The following is a 21861-nucleotide window of genomic DNA, read 5'->3' as shown; positions in this document are numbered from 1 at the left end:
TAATGGGGCACTCACAGTGTATGACTCGTCTGGAAAAAGCAGTGCACTACTTGCATTTCAGGAGGACTGCTGCAATATGATAGTTACTGTGATAAATTTAGGTTTACCCCATTTAAGATTTAGCAGAACCTAATAACGAAAACTCAAGCCAGTGTACTTTCAAAAAAATGCATGAGTAGCACTATTTACATCTTATAGCTAGGGGAATTGAAAGGCAAAGAAAAAACATTCCAAAAGAGGCCCTTCATTTCCACTTCCCAGATGGAGACCTTTAGGACTTAGTGTTTACAACTTTTAGGGACTTGCAACTCAGATGAAAACAATGACAAACCAGAACATTCAAAGCAGGAGTCCACCAAGCATGTGTAAAATCATTCACTTCTCCAAAGTCGCGTTGCTCTTAAGCCCTGCTCGGTTCTCTGGAAACCTCAGACCTGAGTGTAGGGGTGGAGCATTTGGCAGCACTTGCTTGTTACATGGCATTGTGGGAAATGGAGCTTCTGCAGAGCTCAGAAAAATGATCGAAAAAAGAAGTGACACAGGCTATGTAGGATGCTGGCTCAGTTAGCAAAAAAGTTTTGTGTGATGCCCTGGAGCGGAGAAAAAAGTGATTAATATGAACTCTGATATATTAGGACATACAAAGAGACATAATTTCTAAGGAGAGAAATTCTGTTTGCTCCCAAGGCACTGTGAATCTGTTCTTTACAGTTTTCTTTCCCAGTCTTAGTTCTCTATGATCTGTTGAGCCTTAAAATCATAACACTTTGATGCAAGCTTTGTGTATTTCCTTATCCTGAAGTTCTGACTCATTTAGGTCATTAGGAGGCAGAACAGTAACAGAGAAAAAATAACAGGACCACTTCAGAGCATACTTAAATCAATGTGAGAACTCTCAAGTCCAAGGTAAATATATCTGTTCACAAGGAACTCCAGGAATGGAGACACTTAGAGAAACAGGCATGTTCACTGCATTCTGAGCTTTTAGTGTAGACCTTCGTCTTGTTTTGCCTACTCTGTGGAAAATGACTTCTTAGTGTTGTCTGAGGAAAAATATTAGTTCACAGGAATCTGAAAAACAGAAATAAAATGCTTATGCCTAGAGTTAGGGAAAATGTTCAGAAGTCATTTGTAAGAGCAGAGTAGATGACAGGACTGTTTAGATAGTAGACAAAACTTTGGGACAGGCAAATATTCTATATCCTATACAGAATTCCAGATGTTCTATAAATGAAAACAAAAATCAGCCCACCAAAATAATCACAACCCAGAGTGCGATGTACATTTACCAAAAGACAGTAACATCTTGCTTATGTTTATGATGAATAATATTCCCTGGCTGTTCAGGTGCAGGCAAGCCTTCAGAGGGAGACTCTGGGAAAAAGAAATGGAGTATGACATTCTCCGAGTAAATATGGTGTGTGTGAGGGGAAGAATTCAGTTGCCAGCCCCATCAAGTCCTGACAAAAGGAATGTGAGAGCTGTTCCCAAGGTGAAAGAAGACAGGCTGAACAATGTGGCTAATGGGATCACATTGAGCTAATGGGATCACCACGACTTGCTTGACTTCTGTTGGTGCATGTCAAAACTCTGATGTGTTTTAAAAAACATTCTAACAGCAGTAGGCTAAATCTTGAGGCATTTTGGAAAGAATTTACACATCTTCAGATTTTGAGACTTGTGTGGAAAGAGTTGACAGGGCAAGAACACTTGAAGTTCAGAAATCTGCAAACTGTGAGAGGAGATTTTCTTCTGTCAGAGAATGAAAAAAAAGAAACAGAAGGCTTGGACATGTTAGTACCTTATTAAACTGGCATTTGTTGCTGCTGCCCTCACATAGACATGCAGAAGTTACAGACACCTCACACTTGCACAAGCCCCCAGTCGCTATCTCTCACAAGCCAGGTTTAGACAAGACAATAAACCCAACCACGCTGTAGCACCCAACTATGTATTCATATTTGGCAAGCACTCACAATACTTGAGAATGCTGTAAGTAATATTACTGATTTCTAGAAGCTCTGGAAAACTTGCTTAGTGATCTTGATTATGGTACCCTGAAAGTATTCTATAGATGATACTGAATCAACACATAAGGACATAAAAATAAAATTGTCTTAATGATCCAGTTTTGGCACTTATAGTTAAACTACTGATCCAGAAAACAACTGGCTTTTCAAAGTGGCAGTTGCAGATTCCTTCCCAGCTCCCAACATGCAAACTCAGGTGCCTAAACTTATGTATATGAGACTGAACATTTTGGCCACACTATTTAACAGGCAGATCTGCTGGGAGGCCTCTTGTAACCAGATTTTTTTTTTAAAGCCTTATATTATTGGACAGATACTGGCCCTAGTCCAATCCACAACTGCAAATCCAAAGAAACAGCTCAGAGCAAACCAGCAGCCTTATTAGCTTTTAAAGATTTCATTTTCAAGAACTCAAGACCCTTTATTGACTAATGAAAGGTTGGGTCCCCAAGCCCACAGACTGATGTTGCTTGGAACATATTTTAATCATTTTGGAGTGCTAGCAGCCATCTGTCTAAAGAGCTTTGATGGCATAAATGCACTCTGAACTGCAGCTCCTTCTGACGCCAAACCCTCCAAAAGCAGGCACGGCAACTTTTAGACAATTCAAGGCCTTGCAATGTGATAAGGCTGCTTTTATTATTTAGCACATCATTAGATTTAATGACACCACAGATAAGAGATACACTAAAAAGGTACCATTGTCATCACCTATCTTATAACAGTAACATCCAACTGTGACTTTTCTTTGTTTCCACCCAACATTTGTTACTTACTATTTTAAAAGAATAGATAAATGAAAGGATTTTTTTTCCTGCTACAAACACCAGAAGTATTAAAAAAAAAAGTACGTGACAAAAATTAATACAAAAGTCAAAGGAGCTCTCTTCTTTTTTTCTTAATAGTTTCCTACTTAGTTTTTAAAAACAATGATACAGAAGACAAGCAAAGAAACCCTAAATAATCTACTGCATTTACAGCTCAGGCTACTGACTGTTGGGCAGATATTGTATTGTACATACAAGTTTACTTTGATCAGCACTGAAAATAAACTTAGACTGAAAAGAGATCCTTTACTGTTACAGCTCTTAACATTAGCAAGTTTTACACAATTCCCATTATTATTTCGTACTCTTGAAACGATTCGACCATCTTAAAGCTTATTTTGTGGTGATCAGTGTTTTTGTCGTGGTGTCTACTGAACAGTACAGACACATAGTATTAACCCTGAAAGCTTGGAAACCATGACAGTGTCAAGTGTGAAGAAAAACGATTTAAATTACCAGAGTCAAGAAATTGCTCTAAAAAATCAAAGCAGCAGCCCTAAGACACTGGTGAAAACTGCAAAAAAACAGCTCTCTTCATGATAGGAGAGACATTGTGGTGGATCCTGTGTGGCAGACCATGAATTTATTTGCTCCAAATGTCAACCCTGAGATTACAGTACTAGCAGGTTTCTTTTCTTTCTGAGATCTCATTCTTGGCTCTCTTACTCACTCAGGGCATTAGCTACCTGTTGCCTGGAGAAACTTTCACTATTTCACAATGCAATGTTGTATTTTTCAATTCACTAACTGACATACTAAGTGTGGCCAGCAAATAAATAAACACAGAATTTCTTTGTCACTCATGGAAACATTTGTTGCTGGCTTGCTCTCTAATGTGTATCACTGATACAGCACAGATTAAGAGAAAAAAGACAAAACCATAACATGAAGTGGCTCAGGTAGGGGAAGAGCTTCTCTAAACTCTCTTTGCTGACAAAGAAAATATACCACTGATGATTCACTCAGCATAACTCCCTCTCTCTCCTTCTGTGGCTTTTCCTTCCAAACTCAGAATGAGAAAAGCTCCTCTTCCAGTGAGATAATACTCTGTACCACTGCTCACATGCCTTCTTGATAGCATCAGGAAAAAAACAAGTGGCTCTGTGCTAGTTTTCCTTCCTGTCATGACTATATGAACTGCAGCTTGTAAAAGCAAACTATTACTAGCATGTTACACTTTACTCAAATATTTGAAAGACTCAGAATTGTGCAAATCCCAGCAGGCCCACTTACTCACTGAAAAACTGTGGTTGAAGCTTCCAAGTTGGTCTTTACTCTCCTCAAAATGACAGCCTTCACACCTATGCTGGAAGAATTACCCATACCAGATGAGTAACACGTCACTATGGAATGCTGGACATGAGGGTAAAAACCTTCCGTTTCCAAAACACAAGACCTCTGTCACATTAGTTTAGAAAATGAGCTGGTGGATGGTAAGTAAAAATGGAAATTTTTCCGGTAAAAGCTATCAGCATGACATGCACGTGTCAATTTAGTAAAAGCTCTAAGTTTACAGACAGGAACTGAATAAAGAAAATACCTTACTTTTGACTTCTTTCTTTGCAAACACAACAGGTGGGCAGTCTTCTGACTTGTGTTATGTAACAGGCAGAGGATTTATTCTGCATTCATGCCACCTGCATTCCTAGATACTTCCTAGCAGTTTGCTACTGTGAGCAGTGTTAGGCACAAAGTGAGAAAAGCAATGTCATGTCTAGCACTGGATGAAAATTCCTCATGTGGAAAGTCTTCTCATCAAAGATTTTGATATTTTTGGGGAGATGTAAATTCCAACACTAAAATATATGTTGCCTTCCTGTGGCAAATTTATAAGTGAAAATTTTTCTTTCATTTTAATATTTCAAATTGAAGTGTCATTTTGTTTCAGTTCTTCAGCTGAAGAGAACTGAACTGAAACACATCAAACTGATGGTTTTTCAAAATTATTGAATTGACATTTTAACACAAAAAAAAATTCTGTGAAAAACCAACAAAAAATGAAATGGCATTTAAAGTCCTGCTGACAATGTTATTACCTTATTTCTAAATATTGTATTAATAACAAAAGCATTCCCTTTCATACAATATTTACAGGGCAAGCTGAATTCTTTTTTTACACTTTTAGATTTTCTTTCTACCTTCTCAGGGGAAAACAGTCTTCCAAATAGATCTTATTATTCACACAGTTTTCCTGTGTTTCTTAACTTGCTCTAGAGAGGGCTGCTTCTTGTATCTGTTTTCCTTCCCTCATTTTAAAGTAAGAATAGCTGCATTTTCATAGTCTCTAAAGGTGTAATGCAAAATGGTAAAACTTCATATTCAGTTTATACAATCAAAGCAGCTGAAGCAGAGTTTAGTGATGTGATTCATCTATATTCATCCAGCACTTCAATGGCAGAATCAGAGTTCGTAGCCTCTGGACACATACCCTTTCTACCAGACAGCAAATTTCATAATCCTGCATATGATCTTTATAGATTCTCCAATGTTTCTTTTGAGTATTTTTATATTATATAGAATACATATTAACTCTAGTGATCTCAATGTCCTAATTTTTACAAGTATTCTATATGAGTAGAATACTTTGTATTGCTAATCTACTCCAAACTACCTGTAGCAGTCAGTGGGTTGAGTGTAGGTAGCTCTTCCATTTTACTAGGCTTTAACAAATTTCAAAACCAGTTCCTATACACCTCTAACTATGTGCTTATTCCAAAAAGCACAGCACAAAATTAAACTTCTTGGACTTTTCAACTCAGTGAGAAACCAATGAAGTCCTAACAGAAAATCACAGGGAGAAGGAGGTAGAAAACATGAAGGGACCAGCCACGCAAAGGAGAGCTGTAAATGGAAAGCTAGCAGGGCCATGTATACAATCTTGAGATCATATAAGCATCCAATGGCAAGGAATTCCTTTTCGTCAATTAAATTGTTGCTCTTAGAGAAGAACTGAAACTCATTTGAAAAGGCCCATCACAGCTAAAAAGATAAAAGTAAACAGTTTTAATTCATGTTACCCCACAACAGCAAATAGGTAGACAAGAAGTCTGCTCAAGTCTGATAAAATAGAGTATAAGAACTGCCCAGTGCTTCTAGCTTTAATGTACTTGGCACAAAAAGTGACTGGTTGGTCCTCAACTGATCTTCAAAACTTAAGAAACTTTGCCACTATAACACAGCCAATAACAGAAGCAGTAGGAGAATTAGCACAGTACATGGTACAAATTAAAACTGCATCACAGAATGTGTTAGGCTCTTCAGTCTATATTCATTCTATCCATGTTTCCCCTCAGACCTGCTGCTTAGTGTTTTGTATTGGCAAGGCACCTCTGAAGGCCAAGAGCCAGCTCCTGGAAACATTAGGCACAAAGATTTCATAAAGTGTAGGTCAGACCAATCCATGTCTGAGTCAACAGCAGCACAAGGCAATTTGAGTGTACTACATTCACCGCCGTACTGATGGCAGGGATGGTGGCTTGTTATTCCATCAGGTGCCTGGGATCTCTGACAGTTTAGTGCTTCCGCTCTCTCAAAGTCTTCATAAATCACTAAAGCTGAGTTGGAAATTGTTTTTTCATTCTATAGTTTTTTTTTCCCAATGAGATGGGGAAACTTTCAAAATCATGTCAGGGTAAAAAAAGAAACATTCAAAAGTATCTTTTTGAGTGTGTTTCTAAATGAACAAGAGACAGAGAAAGCTTGGAGAGAACTCGGATGGCTGAAATTTTTCATTGGGAGGCAAAAAAAGGACACTTCTAGCCCCCAGTAGGTTCAGATACTGGTTTGCCTTTTCATTGCCTGCCAAACAGGCACTGTAAACACCAAGCCTATGGTATATACTGGAGCTTTTCTCAACCATCTCTCTTCTGTGAAAATGGTACAGATGTGAGTCTGGTCTGCCACACTACCAAGAAATTTTTCTATCCACTGAATTATTTATAAAGTCAGTCTCTCCAACTTCATTATTGCTAGAAAGTTGAACAAACGCAGAAACTCAGACAACAATCAATTCCAGGTTGGAGAACAAGAAGTCTGGGAATGGGGCAGGGGGAAGAGGATAATAAATCCAGTGAAGTGTGAAATATACAAGGATAACACCTATAACAAGGGAAGGCTCTGCCTCACTGCTCACCTGCACCAGAACACTGAGAAATACAGCGATCTCAGTAGAGCCAGTAAAAGTTCATGAAACTCCTTCGCCAATGCAGAGAAGCTTATTGATCTGTCTTCCCCCCTTCAGCTCCCTGATCCAGTTTGTGAAACAGCCCCCAAACCTTGGACTTTTATCTCCTGTAACATTAACAAGAGCTGTGATTGCACAAGCAATAAAGTGACAAAGGAAAAGAAGACAATAGGGGCTTATTAGTGGGAAAACGCCCATGAGACTCCAAAATCAGAAAGACCCATCAACCTAAAATCCCAATTCTTTTGGGGCTGCAGCACTCCACCAGAAAGTGGCATGAGAACAGAGGAGTAGATCGACCATGCAGATTCTAATCCCAGTTCCAAATTACCAGGGTGTTGGCTCCCCTCACTCCCAAAATTCAACTAAAACTTCACTGAAACTTCCATGGGTTCCTGAGAGAAGGTGTAGTTTTAACCAATCTGATTTAAAAGACAGCACTGTCTCTCCTCACAGATTTTCTACTAATTTCAGCACTCAGTTCAATAAACAAACAGAAAGAAAGCATACATACATTTAAAAAAAACACAAACCACAAACAAGGGCTAAGTCTTCATCCTTTCCAAATCCAAATCTCCCATAGAAATCCACTGGACTTTAAATGTAAAGAAAAAATTAAGAAATATAGTTTGGATGGCACCTGACCTTATTTATAATAATGAAAGACAAAAAAAATCCTATTCCCTTGCAGAGCCATTGTTTTCCATATGTTCAGCAGAACCAAACTGGAGCAGATTATTCAAAAGAAAACATATCACACTGTCTCCCACTGCATAATAGAGCCAAGTACCTCATCTCTTTGGTATAAAAGAGAAACTCTTCTGTGCTTAGAAGTGGGAAATTTAATTAGCTCAAGATTTATGTTTAATGTCAGGTGTCTGAAACTCTTGGACAAAACAGAAGTCACTGCTGCAAAGACAGAGAATACTTAAAACACAACTGCTGTCTTCTCCATGATTTCTCCCTAAAATTGCTCTAAAAGAACAGTAGGGTTTACAGTGATATCATTATTTAGTCATTCTTCTTAATGACTGCAATTATACAATGTTGTGTCTAAAGCAACTAGCACTGAAACAATGACAGCAACTGCCAGAACAGCAGCAAGCAGACAGGATGAAAAGAGCAGGAAAAGGAGTCAACGGCCATAACTGAAAAAATGAGATAAAAAAACAGGCATGAAAAGATCAGTTCTCTGAGGTAAACTGCAGGGACAGGTGCTCAAGGTAGCCTGATATTGCTTTGAAGGAAGGACTGAGATCACTACTCTTCGTTAGTGGTCGCAGCTTCACTAATCCCATTGTAAATGGGTTCCAGATTATTTGGTCTGGGAAACTGGATGTTAGAGTAGTCCAGCCTTCTGCTACATATCGTTCCCCTCTGAGAGAAATATGGATTGAGAGGACTCCTGAAAAGACTGAGAGATGGTAGAAAAAACAGGCTGAAATGTTTGAGCAGGAGTCAGTCAGAGTACAGGAGTCAGAATACTTAAGCAATTGTATTCTGACTTGCTACTGCACTGGCTGTGAAGATGAAAATTGACCTGTTAGGTAGAAATAATTTATAGTTTTTAAAAGTCCTTAAAACCAGAATGAGAGGAACAGTCTTAACAGCAAGAATTACACCATTCTATATTCACCCACAGCATCCATGGAGCATGGTTGAAATGGTACCATCTGAGCATTATAGTGCATAACATCAGTCATGAAACTATAGAATGGAAGTTAACCAAACACACACCACTGTATTCAAAGCTTGAATAGAGAACAGCCTTTTTGTCTGGGACTGCAAATAATGCCTCATCTATTTCTCCTGTTATAGGGTGATTCAGTTCTGTAATTATAATGAAAATTGAGTTTGTCCCTGTGCCTATAAGTCTTTCATTTCAGGAAATGATAAAGATACTTCTTGATTTTCTACTTTCACAGCTACTGATTTCAATCTTAAAAAGATGAACCTCCATGTTATTTTACAAGAGACTTTGTGGGAAAAATATATGGACCTCAATAAAAATTACTGTTATTTAGACCATTTGCTTGTGTCACTTAAACATGAATTCCAATTTAATTGAAGTATTGGAAGCACTGAAACTTGTAGATTTGAATTCCATAAATCTCTTCAACAGTTTATAACTTATAAAAGTGATACATGTGGTTAGGGAGCAAGAAAACTGCTTGCATTGCTGACAGAGAAGTTACCCGCATTAACTGAAAGTTTGAATCTAAAAATGTTTATTTTAGGTCATTGTACTTATTGGTAACTGAACTTATTCTTCTATTTCTTTATTGAAAAACATCACATCACTGTAAATTAAACCAGCCTTTTCTCCCATGCTGGCCATAACTTATAGATTCCATTTACTCTGCAACATTGTACTGGTTTTGATACAGTTAATTTTCTTCATAGTAGCTGGTATGGGCTGTATTTTGGAAAAAGTGTTGATAATGCATGTATGTTTTAGTTATTCCTGAGCAGTGTTCACACAGAGCCAAGGCCTTTTCTGCTTCCCACACCACTCCACCAGGTTGGAAGTATGCAGGAAGCTGGGAAGGGACACAGCTGGGACAGCTGATCCCAACTGACCAAAGGGATATCCCATACCATATGCCATAGAAATCTAGGAGGAGAAGGAACCTGATCATAAAAATGGACAGATCACATAACTGAAAAATATGCAAATAAAATCTTGTGATGATGTTCAAACAATGGACCTATATGAGAAAGAAGTAGTGGGACTAACACTCCCACATACTTCAAAACTGGTTATTTGGATATAACCTTCTTTGGTCACTGAGGATCTACGATTTGCATTAATCCCTAACATAAAGAGTACTGTGTTGAAGCAATTAGTAAGCTAGAAACTCTATGCTGCTCCTATGCAAATTTTTATTTCTGATGTGTATTTTTTAGTTAGTATCCAGAAAGTACAATTTTCCTTTTGAAACTTGACACAGGAGCAACACAAGAAGAACAAACACAAGCAGAAAACCTGCCAAACCTTATTCAGAGCCAACTTCTTCTCCCTTCTGTATCTGAACTAGATTCTTCCTCCTTTTCTCTTTCTTCCTTTTAACTTCTATTTCCTTCTTAAAGAAGACATAAACTGTTCTGGGATGTGCTTTCTTTTCAGGAAGTCAAAACTCATAAGGAAATCAATGTTTTATCATTAATTCTGCAAAAGCTCATTTTAATTTTGGTTTGGGTCATTCAGGTTTTCCATGGAACTCCAGCTTCAGTTAGGATTCACTTTTCACTTCATCTGAAAAGCAGTATGGTTTACAACATAGACTTCTTTCAGAGTTGGAATAAAAAAATGAACTTTTTCAAACAGCAGCAGCTCTCGGATCACAGAATTGTAGAATAATCAAGTTGGAAGTGACTGCTGGCAGTCTCTAGTCCAACCAGCCTTCCTCTCAAAGCGATATCAACAATGAGATCAGACCATGTTACCCATGAATTTATCATGTCAGGAATTGGAAATCTCGAAGGATAGAGATGGCAAAACCTCTCTGGCAATCTGTTTCAGTGATGGACAGTCCTCATGGCAAAAAAGTTTTCCCTTGTAACTTGACTGAAACAATCTTGCTTCAATTCAAGTCTGTTGTCTCTCACTCTGTTGTCATGGAGCACTGTCAAGAGCCCGTCCTTCTTGACAACCTCCACAGAGACTCTGTCAGGCTGCTGTTAGGTCTCCCTGGAGCCACCAGAGAAAGAAATATTTTTTTTTCTTTCTCAGGTTGTACAAGAGCAGTACATTCAGTCTCCCTTTACAGTGCAAATGCTATGGCTTCCTGATCATACTGGTGGCCCAAACTCGCAAATGTGACAAATATTCTTTTCTGTCTCATTTGGCATGTGTTCAGTGTACTGTGACTCTCTTGGGTGACAGAGGCTGCAGATATTCATTGAACATAGGGGAAACTGTAGCCAAAGTGTTAAGAAGTTCATAAGAATCTTCAAAATGGTGCAATTAATTTTTAATCAAGGCAAAAGAGAGGCCTGAGACATCAAATGTTGCTGCTTATGCATTTACAGGAGTCCTTGTTGCCTTTTACCTCCCTCACCAGGTTTAACTCTGGGTGGTCTTTGGCTTTTCAAGTCATGCCTCTGTATGACAGACAGTGTCTCCATACAGAGAGGTTGTGGAGTCTCCATCCCTGCAGACATTTAAAACCCGTCTGGATGTGATCCTGGGCAACCAAGTCTGGTTGGTCCTGCTTGAGCAGGGATTGGAGAAGATGACCTCTAGAGGTCCCTTCCAACCTCAATTAGTCACTCTGTGGTTCCACTTCCGAATGCATTAGCCTCTAGAACAGCAAGGAAGGAGATAAAATCTTCCACTTTAGTTGTTATAACTTGTATAACTTAGCAGCAATACAATAGTTCTTGCCCCAGGGGATAATTAGGTGAGCATTTCCACATCTAATGTCTAGATTTTGTAAGTATCATCATCCAACTTACACTGAGATTTCAACTGTTCGAAGAGCCATAAGTTAATAACATGGTACACTCTAATGCTGATTCCTGCAAGTCATTTTTTGAGATTTAAAGTATTTACATGAGTAAACTGAGTTGCTGCCTACTATACTTGTTAAACATTATATGTTCATGCAAACTTGACAGGCTAAGGCAAAATTACAGCTCAAAAATCAATGAAAAATCTCCTGCAAAGTGCAGAGAAAAACACAAGCACATTCTTATTTACTGAAATATCAATACAAAAATTGCATTTGAGTTTTTAAACCCATTTAAGTGAGTAATAAGGGCACTATAATAAATTCTTTCTAGCTTGGTAAATCATACCATAATTTGTGCACACACTAAATGCTGACCAAATTCATTAAAAGCAATAATCACAAATTACTTGGGGTTTCTATTCACTATTAACAGGCTTTAAATAAATGCCTATGAGATTTAGGAACAAAAGTTGTTTTTGAAACTTCCCTCCAAGGTTTTAATAAACTTAATGAGAAGGGGAAACTCAAAAAACCTCTAGAAACCCGAGTATTTTTCACTTGTGAATGCTGAAACACTGAAAACACACACAGTTCTGCTACTGCAAATGCTGTTTAGTCATAACTAACTAGTCCTCTTTATTTCCAATGAACATAGTATTCACACTACATTTATTATTTACCTCTGCAGCCCACATCCCTCATCACAGACATTCAGCCTTCAGATTCACAATTTTCTGCTGTGTTGATGCCAATTCTCCTGCCTTTAACCTGCTGGCAGCTCTGTATCCCCTCTCACAGAGGAGGTCAGGATGAAATGAGAGCTGTAACCCAACATCACTCCATAAAACAACCTAACTCCTTCACTGGACCACACAGAGATTTTCCTTAGGGACTAAAACCCACTGATCCATGCAAATGTTCAGTGTAGTCCAACTAAATTAATGAGAATGGGTATTTCTCTAATTCTACGTACTACTACAGACCATAAGGAGTTAAAGTATACATATATTGGGGTTGAAGAAGAAAACAGCCTTTTAGAATTACAGATTTTATTATTTCAAAACCTATGTGGATTAAGTTAGGTATGTGCAGACAATCAGGGAAGAAACAAGCATTTATGTAAACTGGTTCTTTCGACCATGTGTTTTAAGTGATTGCATTGCTACAGTACAGCTTTTAGTGTGAGAATCAACTATCAGCAACCTTTCCTTTCCCTTAGAAGAAACTAATACAAAATTCAGTCTATAAGAGAGGAAATTCTATTTCAAAGGGATGGTTGGTGAGCAGTAAAGCAGAAATGTAGGCTTTGATTCATTGATGTATTCACATTTTTTCAGCGAATACCTATTCGATAAGGCCATTTCCTCACTCAGTCAGACACAGTGCAGAAAATTTCCCCTATGAGTCACTCATTCATATTATAATCAATCATTTTACCTGTAATAAACACGCAATGTCTGGATTTCTTCTTCTAGTATTTTGCACTGTTGAAGAGCAGCCTCTTTTTCTTGTTGTAAGGTTATCAATTCTGCCTGTGAAACAATAAACAACTGATAAACAATTTACTCAGAATACCCATATTGCTTTGAAAACATAACAATCTTTGCATTCATTTCAGCCATGCTTTACTATAATAACAGATAAAGAGTTATATGGTTGTGTGACACTGTGTCATGGTTTAACCCCAGCCAGCAACCAAGTACCATTCAGCCGCTTGCTCACTTTCCCTTCCCCCGCACTGTGGCATGGTGAGGAGAATCAGGAAAGAAAATCAAACCTGTTGAAACTTACTGAAAGATAATACTAATAATGATACTAATACTAATAATTGTAATAGAAAGGTGAGGGACAGAGAGAGATAAATCCCAAGAAAGACAAGTGAGTGCACAATACAAACAGCTCACCACCTGCTAACCACTGCCAAGCCAGTTCCCTCTCCCTTTCCTGGTAACTCCCGCATTTTGTATATTGTCATGATGTTCTACAGTACAGAATGTCCCTTTGGCCAATTCGGTCAGTTGTCCTGACCATGCTCCCTCTCAGCTTTTTGCATACCTCCTCATTGGCAGAGCATGAGACACTGAAACGTCCTTGATGGGGTAAACACCAGTTAGCAACATCTAAAACTGGTTTTTTTGGATTCACACTGAATTCACAGTGTGAATCCAATCAACATTTTGGATTCACACTGAATCCAAAACAGAGCACTGTACCAGCTACCAGGAAGAAATAAGCACTATCCCAGCTCTAAACAGGACACACTGCCTATTTAATTCTAATGAAAAATTCATTCCTCTTCTAGCATTAGAATTCATTCTATTTTTTTTCCATAGCAGGATTATGTTTTGAATTGCTTCCCCCATGTATATAGTTAATTTTTAAATGGCTAAGGTTAGAACTCTTTGGCTCAGCCAAGTGGTTATCAGCAAACATATTTCATATTGATATGTATGTGTTCCTATAGTGCAAAAATGTTGACCAACATATAGAGAGTGAAGCAAGGCACTTGGCTATGAACTACTAATGCAGATTCTTGGTCTGCACATGGCTCCCTGGCTGTTAAGTGCAGTTCCTGTGGTGGGAGTCCCTGGCTAATATTAGCAGCAGAAATGCTGCTGGATATCCAGAACCCTGAGCAGTGGCAGGCCAACAGGGACTGCAGACACCAGCACCAACAGCACACGCTGGGATCTGGGTGTATTCTCACCCAGGATCTGGTTTATAGCGGAGTGGGGGAATCCCTGAGTAATTTTTGTCATCTCCCATCTGTGAACCCTACCGGATGTTCCCCCTCCCATTGTTGATTCACACTGAACTGTGAAGGGCGTGTGACTCATGACCATTACGGAAATTGCAGCATGTGTCTTGTAAGCCAGGAAGATAGCCAGCCCCGACAGGTCTTACAGTTAAAGAGGAGGTAGGAGAAATATGTACTCAAGCATATTTAATATAGGTCTATAGCTTAATCACCATTAATTTAAAAATGTTGAGTTTCAATAGTACTGCAGGATTTCCTTGAGGGCCCAGGTACCATATAAATTGTCTTTAAATCAGTGGATGATTTATTGTGGTAGCAACAAATAAGATTGGGCCTGCACATCAATTCCTTGATATATGAGACTGACCACTGGGCTGTTTTTCAATGTTTTTAATTCATGGTGTAAGTTATTAATTGTACAAATTGTAAAGCCCTTAACCAAGAGGCATATGTATGAGAAATGCCAACTGTGGATTCTGCCAACTCTTCAGGACAGCATTGTGGAAAAGTTTCTTGGTAAATTAAAGACCTGCTCATGAGCTACAAATCCATGAAGGGAAATGCACATAGCTCAGCCTCTAACTCTGCCAAACTCTCTGTGTAATCATGAACGACTCTTGTCTATGCCTCAAAATCTGTCTCCTAAAACAGGGCTCCCACTTGCTTCTGTTTCCTGTTTGTCTCTTAGACTGTAAGTCTTCAAGGCAGGTGTTTTACTGTTTACTGTCAACTCCCAGTCATCTATGGGCAATTTATTCTACTGGTCGATTAATCATGCTCTGGATACATGGCTGATTCCTGGCAAATTTTATTGAACACTGCATTGCAAAAATGCAGCTACACAAGCAGTCTCTGAACCATGCTGCTCTGTGGGTCACGTTGCAGCCAGGGTTTTGCATGGCCCGGGTACAAGACCCACTGTTGTAATTGCTCCTGTAACAGACATTCATAAAATTTTAACAGGAAGTTCCACAGAGAATAAAAACAAAGTTTTTTACTCTATGGGGGGTGGGGGGGGGGATGTGTTCTGTCAGCCTTAAAGGCAGAAAGCGTTAATGTTTAACCTCTGAATGACACTGGTTTTGAGCTTCTAATACTAAGAACAATGTACTGGATGCTGGCAAGCCCTAACTCCTGTCAACAAGAGGTTAAAATCCTCTGCAGGTGAGCCTCTTGCCTGGTGCTGCTTGCTGCCTTGCAAGCAGAACTCACAGAACACAAGATGTTAGCCAAACCAAGCTATTTTCTGTAATTATACTGTTCTGTAGGTGAAACAACATTCTTAAAAATTGGAAAACACGCTTGAATCAAAGTAGGTGGTTTGTTCTAGAGGCCAATAATTAACATCCTTGCCAATTTTCAGTGTACTGTGAAGTGTGATTGAAATGGTAGACTGGAAGGAAATGTTTGCAGCTGACACACCTACTCAAGGAGAGATTAACGGCTAGTCTCTTTGGAGAACTATCATAAAAAATACACCTAATGTTCCACTTGCCTTTCAGGACAAAAGTCAGCATTAGAGTCTGAAGACTCTTATTTATGTCAGTTTTTCAGCAGAGAAAACTGCACTGCTTTGACTGGGTTTCCATCAGTAAAAATAACAGCAGAATCAGGTGATTTGAATTAAAAAAACCCACAAGAGCTACAAAAACTGAAGGGAAGAAAAACAGACATTTGTAAACCTCCCCAGTAACATGTAGTGGAATTGATAATAGGAAGCTTCACGAGACCAACAAAAATTCAAGCATAACAGTCCTTATACACAGCACGCAGCCATGTGACAAAACGACCCATTGTTCACAGTCCTGAAGAGTGGTAAACACAAATAAATTACTCAAATATCCTTTCAAAAGAGAGATGTATTCCTTCACTAGAAGAAAAGCAAAACAGTGCCCATCAAAGAATTTAAACTGCTAACTAAAATAATGGTATCTGCATTACTAAAAAGCATTTGGAAGACTCCTCTAATGTATATTGAAATCCATCCATAGTGCACGTGGCAAAAATCCTGCATGAGCTCACCTCTACTAATAACAAAAGCTGCTTGGGAACTTTTTAGCAAAATATTGTTCCTCTGGAAAATGTCAAGCTGTGGAAATCAGAACTTTTCACAGAAATTGATTCATTACAATTAAAGGTTTTTGGAATAAAGGGTAAAGAAGAATCAACAAGAAGAAAATTATTTACACTCAGGTTCCTCTGGTGGAGGTTTCCCCTAGAAAGGTCACTTGAGAAGTGAGGTTGGTCACCCTTTGGTATAGGTGTCACCCTCAGTGAAGTTCCTGATTAACCCTGAAAAGGTATTCTGATCACTTGGATACGGTCTCTTTGTCAAGATTTTGTTTTGCCCACAAGTTCCTACACTTTCATTTTGTGTTCATGTGGATAGTTCCTTTCCCCTTCTATGTCCCCCATTCCACATTCCTGCAAAGGAAAATTCTTGTTTCTTTACTCTCCCATTTTGCATTTTAGCAGTTATTCGGCAAAAATTTAATTTTTCCAGTTAAACATAGAAAATACTAAATATAAATTAAATATAAAAAAAATTAAATATAAAAATGTAATTGTTACTATCAAACTTAAAATAGCCAATGTCAGTACTGATCCTTCCACTGCCTTTGTTTTGAAACACAAAGGAACTATGTTACGTGTTTTCTTAACACAAAGTCTGGAAAAAGACTTAAGCAAGGGAAAACAAAGGGTAAAACTACTTTTTATATTTTTCTAATTCCTCTACAACAAACACGAGCATTCTCAACTTTAATCTAAACTGAAAGAGGTAAGAACACATAGCATACTATGCTGTTAAATTCCCTTTGGAACCTTACCCTTTGAGTGAGAGATGGCTTTTATAATGCTTGTCAATATCCAATAGAAGAAACTAACCCATCCAGCAAACTTGACTAATAAAGCTTCATAGCTTTATTTTCTTACTGATTTCTCATGTATTTATAGACAGCATTTATATTCCCACCTATACATATTTATAGTGAGCGTGTACTTTTCCTTCCTTAAATAGTCTAAAGAAACAACATTTTCTGTTACCTCTCAGTAAGCAAGCTCTTCATTCTTCTGATGAGTTCAACCACATCCCTCATCAGTACTCTGTAGTAGCAGGTCCTAATGATGGAGAAACCTCTTACCTGATACATTCTTGCACTCTTTTTGCTCCCAGTCACTCTCTGGTATCTGCCTGTTCTGCACACTGGTATTACCCAGCTGACAGTGGAAACTCTTATTCATCCGGAAAAGATAAAACCTTACACTTGGTAGCACCGAATTCCACTCCCCTGCTTTTATTTTTTTTAGTACTTGAGGCCTTCTAGTCTTTTCTAAGACAACTTGAACTTACTTGTATTAATATCTCCACATCTTATTAACATCTCCCAGCTCTGCATCATCAAGCAATTTTGCTGATATGCTGCTGCTCTTCATGCCAAAGGTTCTCAATGACAACATTAAAGAAAACTGGTTCAGCACCAATTGGTAAGAAATTGGAGAGAAATTCCACTAGTGAAATCCTTGGACCTTAACGCTTCTTCTTTCAAAGCTGTTTGCTGTTGCCTTCCTGCTAACTAGTTCCTTATTGCCTTTGACTAATCCCTCATCTCCTTCATGGGTACATGACATTTTGCAGACAGACATGAACTAAAAGTGCCCATCCTTCCAAACAAGAGACTCCAGGTGAACCCAGTCAAGAGCAAGCAGCATTTCCCATATTAAGCTTGTGTCTGCTTGTAAAATAACAATATACACATTCCCCACTGTAATTAATAATTTTCCATATGGCAAAACATTTAGATTATGTGTCAGCTTATATAAAAAAAGTTTTCTTGTCTAAATAACCAGTTATCATACCAAAGAATAATTCTTGCATGATCTTACTTGGGTGAAAACTGTATTTCAATCTACTGTTGATGGATCTATGCTTTAAAAACATTTTCCTTACAAATTTACTCTAAGGCATCACAATAAAGACTAACTGGCCCACAGTTGTCAGAATTGCATTTTTTTCCCCTTCTAAATATAGATGCTGCTTCTGCTAATTCCTGTCATATTACACTGTACAAAGACTCATAGGATTTGTTAAAGAACTTTACTGTAATTCCTGCAATTTCAGGTACAAGCTCTTTCAGAACTGGGGATGGAAACTGCTCTTTATTGCAATCTGAGCACAATTATCTGTTGAACAGCTATAATGTACTCCATTTGCATATCATATATTCACATTTCTTAACCCTTTTTTTCATAGCTGGCATCATCATTGCTGAATGCTGAATAAAAAAAAAAGCAAAATCACACACTTTCAGACCTAATCCGGATTATCCTTGATCTCCATGTCATTCTCAGACCAGTGGCACATTTCCTCTTTCCTCATTCTTATTTCAGTCATTACACTATTGTTTAATTTCCTTTCCAAGGGCAAATTTAACTTAACCTCAGGCAATTTTCATTTGTCTCTAGATCACCTGTTTTCTAAGACATAACTTTCTTGCTTAATGAGTACCCTTCTTGTGGATGACTTATTCATATTTTATTTGTATGGAGATTATAACTGATCCAATAAGAACTGACACCTCTTTTCACTCAGTACATTTTCCCCTGGCTTGACTGAGATACCTGTTAATGCACAAGTTTTCCTTTACTTACAGTAGTTGCTACAACTATCTTGCTTTCTACTGATACAGGATATTCCCTTTGATTAGAAAAAGGTTGGATGAGAAGTCCGGGGAGTCTCAAAGTTCATTTCTACAATTTATGGACCCAGACATTTAGAGTTGGTAGAGCTGTAATGGGAAATGGGGGAAAATGGCCATAAGATGTCTTTCTGCTGTTTTGGTCCCATGTTATCTGGAGTCTGAAATGGAATCCAGCCACAGAAAGATAACTGAGAATTGCCCCCATTTCTCGTGGGGCAGGAGAATGTTTCTGCTGATATTAGCAGGCTAGCTGGACAGTAAGAGGTCAGGTTTCTTCTCAGGGCAGCAGGAGACACAGAGGGCACACAAATGTTTCTTACGTCCTGAATTAGAATGAATAAGAAAAAAAAATCTGGAAAAGTGTTTTAAACAACTGAAGAAATATTTTTGTTTTATGCTATTTTTAACACTTTTACATTTTGCACATAACCAGTAAGAGAAATACAATCCTGTATGATAGAGCAGGTCATGTTGTGACACATTATGACATCTAACTTCTAACCATTCTGTTATTTTTACATTAGCAGTTGCTACTTAGTGCAGATTACAACAGCTCATCTTATTTTCTATATCAAAGTGTCAACATATCAAACTGTTCCACCAACAAGAGAAGTAGGTGACACTTTCATCTAGAAAAGAATATAAGCACTTGTCTCATTAATTAGGGGATCAGAGGTTTTTCAGGGTCAAGAAAAAGACTCCAGCTAACACAAGAGGACTGAAAATGCCTAGCACTCTAATAACACATTAAGTGATCTCCTCTTAAAAAAAAAAAAAAAATCACAGTGCTAACGTGTCAAACCATTTCATTACAATACAAACAGGAGAGACATTGACCTAGAAAATTAGATAAAATGTATCAGCTGTCCATTGACGATTTTAAAAATGAAAACTTAAAATTAGAACTTACTTTAATAGATGTTATAAAAATATTGACACATCACAAAATACATAATTAACAATAATAAGTCCAAACTTAAAATGTAAAAATTAAATGTTGAATTTTTGAAGTTTGAAATGTAGGTTTCAATACTCACCAAACAAAAATTCTGGGACATAAACTTGGAGTCGGAAAAGTTTGGAATACTAACTGAAATTACTAGAAATGCATGAAAAGTTGTTTCTCTACACACAGTTTTTTAATGGAAATAGTTTTTGTTAAATCTACCTTAACTTTGAGTAAATCAAGCAAGTCTGTTACTGATTCCTGATGGATCTGCACTGCTGTGGAGGATCATTACAGCTAGAAAAAAATACACTGGAGAATCAACTGAGGGGTTGTTTGTGTGTGTGAATTTCAGGGTAACAGTGGCAGTGGTGGGAACTCCAACAGCCTTTAAGTTTCAGCCCTCCCCAACATACCACCACAACCACACCCGGGTTGACATTCCCTCTGGGCACAAAGGAAAGGGATCTCAACAGCAAACATGACCTTTATGAGTTTGCATCAGGATGAAACAATTAACCATAATAAGATTTTGCTCTACAATCTAATACTATTGTTGGTCAGAATAAATATCAGTTAATGAAACTTTTTTTTTTTTTTTAATAAAAAGTATTGTTTCACTGGAACAATAAGGCATTGTGAAGATACACTGGTTTAGATGGAAATATTTGTGAGGAATGTCAGACAGGATTTCTGACAGAAGAACTCCTCCCCAGTCATGTGATTAGGTTCTGAATGCAGAAACCTAATGTTGAGTCCCAGCCTCTTGCATTAACTCACTCTGGACATCTGGCAGACTCCCACCAGTGAGAATACTTCCCTGCTCTAAAGTCATGTGAATTACCCATGTTTCTGGTGACGTCCACTGTGTTCTCTCTCCACCACTGGCAAAAATGTTTTGGTTTTTTTTTTCAATTAAATTGCTAAGTATGAGAAAAGCAGATACAGACATAAGATGCATTACAGGAAAGGAGACTAACTCTGCAGTTAGCCTCTCAAACCAAAATGTTTGAGGGCACAAAACTTGGATCAAGGAGCTGAAATTGGGGCTTTCACATATATGATGTGGGTGCATTAACACTGGCATTTTAACATGTACAGGTGCATAGTTTTCAGTTACTTTACAAAGAATGTCTTAATGTTTTCTCTTACTGGAATTAAAAATTGTAACCCTGTAATCTTCCTTTTATCCCAAAATGGAATTGTTATTTTCATGAAATGTTTTGCTTCGCGTCTACCTAATGTCACCTTCCCCAACCCAGCCATTATGCTGTCCCCAATTTCATATATTAAGGAGTTTTTCAGACGACTTGTAAAAGATATCATGATCTGACATCCAGTCTCTTGTCTTCATCACAACAAACTCCCCAGTGGGAATACATTATCATACCATATGAGCACTGCTTGCATGGTTGTTCATTTTTAATAGGCCCTGTTGTGACTGAGATGACAGTAACAGAAGAAATATTGTGCAATCAGAAAAAGCAGCCACAAGAAATATTGTGCAATCAGAAAAAAAAAAAAAATCACCACATACCTTTTTGATACTCTGACAAAGAAAATGAAAGGATACAAGAGCATTTTTGCCCAGACTAGGTACATATCTGGTTAATTTTATTACTATAAGAGCAAACAATATCAACTAATAATTGAACCATTATGCCTAATATGTGAATGCCTCATTCTTGTACTACATGGTCACATCATACTGGGAAGCTCACTGTACCAGCTGTATGTAACAAGCACTTCACTCTTTTTTGGGCACGTCATTAGATGTGCCCAAACGAGCACATATTACAGGCAAATTAGTGCAAAGAAGTTGTGGATGCCCCATCCCTGGAGATGTTCAAGGTCAGGCTGGATGAAGCTCATAGCAACCTGGTCTGATGGCAGGGAGGTTGGAACTAGATGATCTTTAAAGTCCCTTCCAACCTATGATTCATTCCATTTCCACATCATGCAA

The 21861-nt window shown here is 38.0% G+C and overlaps 1 protein-coding gene across 11 annotated transcripts in view; it reads right to left on the bottom strand.

Moving 5' to 3' along the window:
- Positions 1 to 21861, bottom strand: part of MIPOL1 (mirror-image polydactyly 1) — a 189777-nt gene that overhangs the window by 38527 nt on the left and 129389 nt on the right. For all 11 annotated transcript variants that reach the window (XM_027880701.1, XM_027880693.1, XM_027880697.1 and 8 more), the window contains one exon: positions 12932 to 13026. In XM_027880701.1, coding sequence (XP_027736502.1) covers positions 12932 to 13026 — 95 coding nt within the window. The remainder of the gene's footprint in view (positions 1 to 12931; positions 13027 to 21861) is intronic.

Source organism: Empidonax traillii, unplaced genomic scaffold (assembly GCF_003031625.1).
Source record: "Empidonax traillii isolate 1590-97213 ecotype Southwest subspecies unplaced genomic scaffold, ASM303162v1 scaffold74:size2480735, whole genome shotgun sequence".
Classification (NCBI taxonomy): Eukaryota; Metazoa; Chordata; class Aves; order Passeriformes; family Tyrannidae; genus Empidonax; species Empidonax traillii.
The sequence above is the reverse complement of the archived record's forward strand: the minus strand, read 5'-3'. Positions and strand labels throughout refer to the sequence as shown.